Source organism: Gymnoscopelus microlampas, assembly GCF_963454915.1.
Source record: "Gymnoscopelus microlampas genome assembly, chromosome: 1".
In the NCBI taxonomy this organism is placed as follows: domain Eukaryota; kingdom Metazoa; phylum Chordata; class Actinopteri; order Myctophiformes; family Myctophidae; genus Gymnoscopelus; species Gymnoscopelus microlampas.
This window is the reverse complement of record NC_139962.1, coordinates 36465720-36475719: the sequence shown is the minus strand read 5'-3', so window position 1 is coordinate 36475719 and position 10000 is coordinate 36465720. Positions and strand designations below refer to the sequence as shown.

Here is a 10000-nt window from a genome sequence, read left to right as displayed (position 1 = left end):
TAATGATGTATGCCTTCACAGTAAAATCCTCAGCTGTGGATAAATGTTACTTTTGTACCCTCTCAAATATAAAAACTTTACTGAGGATTTTACTTTGTCTATATGCCTTGGCAAAATGTGCTTCTTTGGCTGTTGTAGTAACATCACAGCACTGTTTCAAACTACAGTAGATGAATGATCAAGTGCTATTGTCACAGACTGATATCTTTCTATTTTTCTGACTGATCTGTTTTCTTTATTCATGTCTCTATACGCGTCCAAACAGCTACTGTTTTACAAATGTTCCAGCGTTATTAATGCTCTGCTTTATTCAGTGCTGTGACCGCTATTGTAACACACTCAGGAGGGGATAGGCGCACACACACACACACACACACACACACACACACACACACACACACACACACACACACACACACACACACACACACACACACACACACACACACACACACACACACACACACACACACACACACAGACAGAGACATCTGCGGGTCATCATCATCATAGAGGGAATAATACCAGGGATGGTTATCATAAAGAGAAGCTTTGAGCTGCAGGCCATCTTGGGAAGATGATTTGGCCGGCCCAGAACAATGAACTGTGGGAATCCGCTTGTCCTGCATTGATCTTCCTCCCCTGGCATCCCCTGCAAGCCTGTCAGAGGGACGGACAGATGAAAAGACCCCAACATTTTTTCTCCCCCTCCCTTCTTTCTCTTCTTTTCATCCGGGGGGCTCCTGCCGATTGGTGGGGATGAGCTGAAAGTTGAACTACCTGTTGACAGGACCTCTTAAACCGCCCTCAATGACATATTGTGTGTGTGTGTGTGTGTGTGTGTGTGTGTGTGTGTGTGTGTGTGTGTGTGTGTGTGTGTGTGTGTGTGTGTGTGTGTGTGTGTGTGTGTGTGTGTGTGTGTGTGTGTGTGTGTGTGTGCGTGCGTGTGAGAGAGAGAGAGAGAGTACAGACCCTGTTCATTCATAATTGTCACTGCTGAAAGTTTCTCTTTCCCTGTGATTATTTTTCCTCAGCTTATATTCACTAAGCATTACAAAACAAATCTATTGGATTTAGTGAGAGTCAAATTGGCAAGTGCATTTATTTATGTTGTTTTTCATATGGTTTCTACAGTGTGTGGTTATGAGTTTAGATACAGAGACTGCCGGTATAAGATGGAGATAGGATAGAAACTGGCAGGGATTTGTGCGACTGTTTTCCATGTGTGGTTCAGAGAGTGTTTTCGCCTCATTACAGAGAGTAATAATGCAGCGAAGTCAAAGAGCGAGAGATGGAGGAAGGAAAACAAGCCAGCTATTTTATTGGATTAATTAGAATCATTCCGAAGACCACCTGCAATAGAGCCTCAACACGAGCCAGGGAGAAACTCATATCTGCTCCAGTGTACCTAGCTAAGCACTCCGATTGAGCTGCGCTGCTTCCTAACTTTTACACAAGAAGAACTAATCTTCCAACTCTGACTTAGAAAGTCTTGTTTATACTTATATCTGCTTGAAACAGAGTGACTCACTGTCTGTTAGTCAAAATAATATTTAGCATGCATCTCCCATGTATATGCAACATATGGTAAACATTCTCGCTTCGATGTCACTGTGCTGTTTACCCCAACCAACAGCCCCCCCCCCCCCCTCACATCCTTCCGACTCATTAATGATTTGGTGAAAATATGATGGAATTCAACACATTGTGAATAATGATTGATTTGTTTAATGCACTGAATTTGTTCATTAGGAATTAATGAGGTATTGCGTTGTGATTAGTCGATGGGTTTTGTGTCAATACATGACAAAATAACAAAGTAAAGTCCAACTAATTGCTTTTCGATTCCTTCATTTACCCCCCCCCCCCCCCACCCCACCCCCCCCGCCCCGCCCATCTTAAATGTCAAAGAAAAGTTTGATGACAAAACTCGACTGACCCCTCTGAGATCCAGTACTAGATTCACAAAGTATTGTGTTCGGTACTTCATGCGCTTAGAATTTGTTTCTCACATATGAATTTGTATTAGGTGTCCCTATTCATAACGCTGAAGCTGCCTTTCTGATGCTTCCATAATTTATACAGTTACAATTATAGAGGGTCACATATAAATCCCTGGCGCATTTATGATGCATGCTAACATTGATAAGACAGAAATGAACTGCGCAGCATTGAAATTGTGACTGAAATACACATCCATTGTGTCACAGATACCACTTATAATTAAAGCTGCAGCTTGAACGGAAAAAGAGAAGAAAAATGCATTAAGAGAAGCCAAGTGAAATCAGGTTGTGTGTGGTGTGCGTGCGTCTGTCTCTCTCTGTGTGTGTGTGTGTGTGTGTGTGTGTGTGTGTGTGTGTGTGTGTGTGTGTGTGTGTGTGTGTGTGCGTGTGCGTGCGCGTGTGCGTGTGTGTGTGTGTGCAGGGGTGGTTCTCTGCTGAATATTAAACCACAAACTGTAAAGACAACAACAGCGTCTGTGTGAGAAATTGCTAAAGGAAGTGTTTGTGGTCAGAGAGGAATCGGAGGAGCCAATAGCATTAATGAGACAATGCTGCTGTACGCAGCAGGTGGTGATAAGGTTGTACAATGTGTGTTTCAGTGTTAGTGAGAAGACATGTTGTACCAGTGACTGCGACACAGTGTGTCTGTTGGTTATGTAGCACAAATAACTGAGATCAGACAACAATGTGGGACAAAGTGATACCAAGTATACTGACTCATAAAGCAACCGGTAAGAAAATCCAAACTTAAGCGTGTGATTTTTAGTAATGCTGTTTAGCTTTGACTACTTAAGCCTGATTTATACTTCATTGTGCGCCGGTGTCTCGCAGCAAAAATAGCAGATCTACTAGCTCTCAGCGAGTCACAGAGCGACACGTTGAGAGCTTGTAGATCTGCTATTTTGCTGCGAGGCACGATGCTTAAGTAAATATAAATCAGACTCAAGTTAGGAGGGTAGGCTGAAGTTTGTAAGAAGGTTTGTAACAGCAGCAGTTAAGACTGTGTCAGATCATAGGGTTGGTGGTTGAGGTGATTTTCTGTAGACAGCCGGTTGACAGCGCTTGGTTGTTTTTATAGCACGTTTGCTGCATTTTTGTTAGGGCATTCGCGCATTCATTTGTTGCCTATATTTCCTAGGGTTGTGGGCGAGTGTGCACTCGTGCCTCTATGTGCCTGCGTGTGCCTCGTGCATACCCACAAATTCCTTTGCGTGCGTGTGTGTGTGTGTGTGTGTGTGTGTGTGTGTGTGTGTGTGTGTGTGTGTGTGTGTGTGTGTGTGTGTGTGTGTGTGTGTGTGTGTGTGTGTCTGAGCGCGTGTGTGTGTGCGCGTGTGTGTGTGTGTGTGTGTGTGTGTGTGTGTGTGTGTGTGTGTGTGTGTGTGTGTGTGTGTGTGTGTGTGTGTGTGTGTGTGTGTGTGTGTGTGTGTGATATGAGTGGATGGGGGGATGTCACATAAGAAATGTCCTTTTTAATCAGGGGGAAAAATATAAAATGACTCGGGAGCAAGGCGAGCATATTAATGTGCCTCATTTGCATACGCTCGTCAGCCAGGATGTGTTGTAAAAAAAAAAAAAAAAAACACAAACTGGATTCGTCAGTTCATTTCACATTATTCCATTGTCTATCTGCCTTTGTTATATGTTAAAGATAAAGGCAGAAATCAAATTGGAGAAAAGGGCATGCCGCTATCTCCCCAAATGAGCAACAGCTCATCAGCCTAGCTTAAATCACAGATTTCTATTCCAAAAGGCAGCCGCCTCTGTAAAAAGGCCCCATTCAAATAAGGTCTTCTGCGATATAGGCATGGCTGGCGATTGCGACGGGGATGTCACATAAATATAATTTAAGACTTGAGTCATTTTTAAGCAGTCTAACAAAGTTTTATCTTCCCCCGCTATTCTCCCAATATTAGTCCGACAATAAATGTACATATATTTTTCTTTTCCAATATCACCCTCTTTTTTTTTTTTATACTGTTAAGCTTTGAAAAGGTTTTATAACTTGAAGGGGTTCAGCCTCAGCTGAGCCACATAAGAATAAGCTCATACGATCCATCATAAATTGAGGTGCGCTTTGACAGACGCGTGTCTTGTTGCCAGTCCACGCAAAGCCCCGCCGAACATAGCGCGCCCATTATATCCTTTAAGAATTCAATTGAATGGCTTTGCGGTAGTTGTGTGCATAAGTGAGACATATTCAAAAGGCTGCCCACAAGCACTGCATTCCTTTAAAACACAAGTGGAGCTGGTCACAGTGTCTAATTCATATCCCAGAGATAAGAATCCACCAGCCACAGCGTGTTGGAGGGGTCGGTGTCTAAAGGAACAGACAGTCCTTATGTCCACTGACCTCCTACTGATGAGAGAGAGAGACAGAGAGACAGAGAGAGAGAGAGAGAGAGAGGCAGACCGAAAAGTAGAGACAATGGCTGTGTTTTTTTCCGTACGCACCAATATCTTTGTAATATTCAGGACGCTCAAGTATTCTGTTTATATATATTTTTTCTCTTTTTCCTCTCTATTCCGTTCATGTGCTTGAGTTAATAATGTACTAACCGGGATATTCCAATATTACCAGGGAAACTGAATCATGTAAATGTCTCATCCCCTTTTAATGTTCATGAACATGCACATGCTGAAAGCAACTTCTCTCTGTTGTTCCACCCTACATCGCACATACTATAGAAATGGGGACATTAGTGAGCAAGCAAGTTATTAAAGCTCATACGGACAGCATACTGTAAGTACACAGTGGAAAAATGGACTTTACACTTTAAGAGTCAAATTAATGCCCTGGATTTTGCGGAGTAGCCCTAATAAATAAGCCTGTTAATGGGGTACTGTGTGAAGGTAAATGCAGCCATTGAGAAAGAGAGAGAAAAATAAAACTAATGATGGAGAGAAAGAAAAAGGGCATAGAGAGAGCCTGACCTCTGTGAAGTATACAGTACTGCATGTGTGCACATATTTAAAGAGGGTGTGTCCACATCACTTTCGGATCAGGGGCTTAAGTGGTTGAGGGGATACAGTGACTATAGTTCAGGGAGCTTAAGCCCTTAAATCTATGTACTTGGTCCGCCCCTTTTTTCCCTCTACACCAATCTCTTCACCGAAAATAGCTGATCTACAAGCTCACAACTTGTGGCAGATTGTAGATCTGCTCATGTGGTTCAAATGTGAACCACCCTAATGCCAAGTCTTAGACCAACTCACCCTCGTCTGCCCAAGGATTTCTGATGATTATAATCATGCGTTATAGTGCACAGTGGCTGCCACTGTTTCCAGGCTGCATACTAATCAGCTTAATGAGATATTATACAATATTTTGTTGACCAAAGCAGAACCTTGGTTATTGTTTCTGAGGGGTTGACCCGTGCCAGCAGCCAGAGGAAGTGAAAAGATAGATGTTTATACCCTTCCATCTGGAGAGCAGATGGATGTGTATTAAAACCAGTGTTTTCCCCTTTTTTCATTTATTCATCAGGGTTAGAGAGATATGAAATGAAAAGAGGTTCAGTGGCAAGGCGAAGAAAAAAAAGGAGAAAAAAAAAGTGGCAATGAAATTGAGATATGTCTTGGGACTGAGGTTTCCAGAATATGGGACTGCAGTTTTGTTTCTCTCTACAAATACTGGTGCAAATATTTTGTTGCTGCTAGCTGAATGCGACGTTCAGCAAACAAGCGACAAAATATTTGCACCAGTATTCCGTAAACTTGCCGATCCATCATCGGCTTGAGAGCCCGCTGGTCTGCTTTAGACATTCTTCATGGTTCATGGGCTTCTGATGCAATGGGAACTCTTTCAATACCGCCAACTGTTGTTGTTTTCTCCATCTTGGAAAGCATGTGAGAGCGAGGTAAAGAGGGTGCAAGAGACACAGGGCGAGAGAGTGAGAGAAAAGAGGGGGGGGGGGGGGGGTTGCAGAGAGAAGCAGGAGCAGAGGAAAGTGATTCACATCAAATAGTGAGGGTCTTTAATGGAAAACCACACCGAGACAAGTGTCGCAGCACCAAGATAAGACTGTTATGTTTACTGGAGTAACCCCTTGGTTTTAAGTGCTATTGTTAATATCGTAATTGTAGTATTGCGGTGGCTTTCGCGACAATGCCGTTGCTCCGTTTCATTAAGGCGTGTAATTGGAGGAATTCTGATAGGATGGGCACAAGTAGCTTAATTATACACCGCTCACTGTGTTTACTGAATAATTATTCCCACCAAAACGGTTTTATGTTGTCAGAAAGTTCTATGGAGTTGCATTCATTTTTGCTAGCAATGTTATACACATTACTCTGACAATGAAAAGAAGGGGATTTTTTTTTTCATGACACAGAACATAAAACATAGAACTGTACACATCCTCCCCTCATGACATTTCCATAAAAATAAAAAAAAGTATAATCCTTTGTTTTCCTTTCAATTCCAAAATGTAAGAACAGATTGCTGATTCTTCAAACTATGGCATTCATACTGACCTCTCCCTCTCTCTCTCTCCCTCTCACACTTTATCCCCTCCCTTTCTGCTTGTCGGTTCTGTCTCACTACTTTCACAGGATGGAGGACTCTAGTTTGTGCCTTGGTGTGTCATCGGCAGTGACAGACGCTGATGTCCATCTGAGCAGTGCGGTGTTAAATGGCCGCTACCCCATCAGCCAGAAGCTTCATCAGCTTACTGCGCAGCTAGGACACGCCTTCCCCGACTTGCACCGCCCACAGCAGATCCCTGAAGAGAAGGCAGCGACCCCACTGGATGAGAAGACCCACCACGCCGCCCTGGCCAGCCAGCCAATTAGCAGCCAGATGGCCCTGTTAGCCAATCAGCTCAATCGAGACATTGACACAGGGGCACTGGGTGGCCTGAACGGGCGTGTCGACCTGCAGCAGTTCCTTAATGGCCAGAACCTGGGCATCATGTCCCAGATGAATGACATCGAGGATGATGCCCGCAAGAACAGGAAGTACCCCTGCCCACTGTGTGGCAAGCGCTTCCGTTTTAACAGCATCCTCTCATTGCACATGCGCACACACACAGGGGAGAAGCCCTTCAAATGTCCCTACTGTGACCACCGAGCAGCACAGAAGGGCAACCTGAAGATCCACCTCCGTACCCACAAGCTGGGGAACCTGGGTAAGGGGCGTGGCCGCGTCCGGGAAGAGAACCGGCTGTTGCATGAGCTGGAGGAGAGGGCCATCCTGAGGGACAAGCAGATGAGAGGGAGTGGAGGTCTTCTCCAGACGGCCCAGCCTGTACAGCACCACCAGGCCCATCTGGCCCTAAGCAGCAATGTCAACCCCCACCAGCAGCAACCAGGCTCAGCTTGCGGTCTTCTCACCACCCCTGGCCTGGGCACCCCCGACTCCCTTTCCCAACCTTCGTCCTCGCCTAAGCCGGCTGGTACCCAGGACGAGCAGTCCCTCAACCCAACCACAGGCTTTCGCTGCACCTTCTGCAAGGGCAAGTTTAAGAAGCGCGAGGAGCTGGATCGCCACATCCGTATCCTTCACAAGCCCTACAAGTGCACCCTTTGTGAGTTTGCTGCCTCCCAGGAGGAGGACCTGATCAGTCATGTGGAGAAGGCCCACATCACAGCGGAGAACACCACGGGCACAGGCACCGGCGGTGCGGGAGGCGAGAAGCCGGCCAACGAGTTCCGCTGTGAGGTGTGCGGCCAGGTGTTCAGCCAAGCCTGGTTCCTCAAGGGCCACATGCGTAAGCACAAGGACTCCTTTGAGCACTGCTGCCAAATCTGCGGACGCCGCTTCAAAGAGCCGTGGTTCTTGAAGAACCACATGAAGGTCCACCTAAACAAGCTAGCCATCAAGAACAAGCCGCCCCAGCCGAGCGAGCAGGACATGGCCACGGTCAACACCATGAGCAGCCTCGCTCAGGAGGCCCACGCAAACCTCTATTCCCGCTATATCTCCTGCCTGCAGGGCGGCTTCCTCTCACCAGACAAGCAGGGCCTAAGTGAGCAGCATCATATGCTGGCTAAGGCAGGGATCGCCATGAAGGAGAAGGAGATGCTTGGAAAACTCCTGGGGCCCATGGCAGCTGGTATGGGCCATGGGCTGGGTGAGAATGAAAAGCGCTCACTCTTGGGTTGCCTCAACCTGGTGCCACCACTCAAATCCAGCTGCATGGAGCGCCTCCAAGCAGCAGCCAAGGTGGCAGAGATGGATCCCCTAAACAGCTACCAGGCCTGGCAGATCATGGCTCGTGGCATGGCTATGGACCGAGCCTTCATGCCTAAGGAGCAGCAGCAGCACCACATGCCCCACGGGCAGGACGATGAGATGAGCGGAGGTGGTGTGGGAGGCATGGCTTCCTACTCGAAAGAGAAACACGACTTCTCCCTGATGGCATCCACTGAAAGCTCCAAGCAGAAGCAGCTCTCCGAGGCCCTGCAGGGCTCCAAGGCAGGCATCGGCAACATGATACCCATGAAGGACGACGGAGGAGGCTACGACACTCACCGCGACTTCATGTCCCACCACGCTGGCCCCGGCGCCCCCGGAGGCCTCGCCGGCTTAGGGAGTCCCGGTCTCGAGTATAGCCTCTCCAGTCTCAAGGACAAGCCCACGGAGTGCCCCGACTGCGGCCGGGTCTTCCGAACATACCACCAGATGGTGGTCCATTCCCGGGTCCACAACAAAGATAGGAGAATCATGGAGGAGAGCCTCCAGCAGCCTGGCTTGGAGGATCGGCGCGGCTCGGCCAGCGACCCGGAGTCCCAGTCCATAAGCCGCTCCACCACCCCTGGCTCGTCCAACGTGACAGAGGAGAGCGGAGCAGGAGGGGGACACTCCCAGACCGGCAGCGTCCAAGATGACAGCCCTCATCCTTCCTCACCATCCTCAGGTACGACCTGTTCTAGCTTCGTATCAAAACATAAAATGATCGAGTGATAACTACAAGTGATTTGTTTGTATTAGCCCGTATACATTTAGTATTATTGTTTCACTGGACACCACATAACATTTAAAAAAATCTGTATGTGCCCGTATGTGCGCATGCGTGCGGGTGTGCGTTGATCAAATCTCCTTTCAAAAGGGAATAATAAAAAACACCAAAAGTACCCGGGAATGAATCAGAGCCGCACATTCCATGCATAGCTCAGATACTTAACGCCTCTGTTCAAATACCCATCAAGCACCCACACAGAGGACTGCTTATACAGGATCCTTTACACACACACACACACACACACACACACACACACACACACACGCACACGCACACGCACACGCACACACACACACATGAAACACACATTTAGTTGAGAGGCTTTATTATGCGCACAGTCAGGTGCATACACTCTTGCCACACACACACACACACACACACACACACACACACACACACACACACACACACACACACACACACACACACACACACACACACACACACCATTTACAGTAAGTCCTTATGAAGAGAAGAATTAAAAGACAAACACATTCAGATGCAGTAACGGCACACACACAGGAAGTCCCATGACACTGCAGTGGTGTTGGTATCACTCACAGGAGGCCGTGTGCTCCCACGTCCAGGGAGTGTCCTGCTTCAGTAACACAGCCATGTTTAGCATGCCCGGCTCCCTATGGAACATGAGCAAAGAGTGGGAGCATGGGGGGACGGGCTCGTTTTAACCACAGCGATTAATACGTGTCTTTAATAAACATGGCGCACGCGCGCATACACACGCACGCACGCGCCCAGTAAACACAGGCCGGGGCTAGATAAAGCGTATGTTTAGCAGGATTAAGGGAGGCTCGTTGCTAATGATTACAGAAGTTTTTTTAAAGGTAACTTTTTCACTGCCTCCTTGGGGCGCCACGCCAGCGCTAAGCAGCGCAGCGGTAATTAGGTCACGACTATGCGATAATCAGTCGGTTTAAGCTAAACAAGACACTAATTAAAGATATACATATAAAGCAGGTCAAAGAAATCTGTGAACTTCATTTGCTGTGGAAAGCGGGGATGTGCTTTTAAGTCTTT

At 47.0% G+C, this 10000-nt stretch overlaps 1 protein-coding gene across 1 annotated transcript in view; it reads left to right on the top strand.

Annotated features, from left to right (window-relative positions):
* znf536 (zinc finger protein 536) overlaps positions 1-10000 on the top strand; it is a 191003-nt gene that overhangs the window by 114389 nt on the left and 66614 nt on the right. The window contains 1 exon segment of the mRNA XM_084057494.1: positions 6555-8860. Within this exon segment, the coding sequence (XP_083913620.1) occupies positions 6556-8860 (2305 nt within the window). The 5' untranslated portion in view covers position 6555.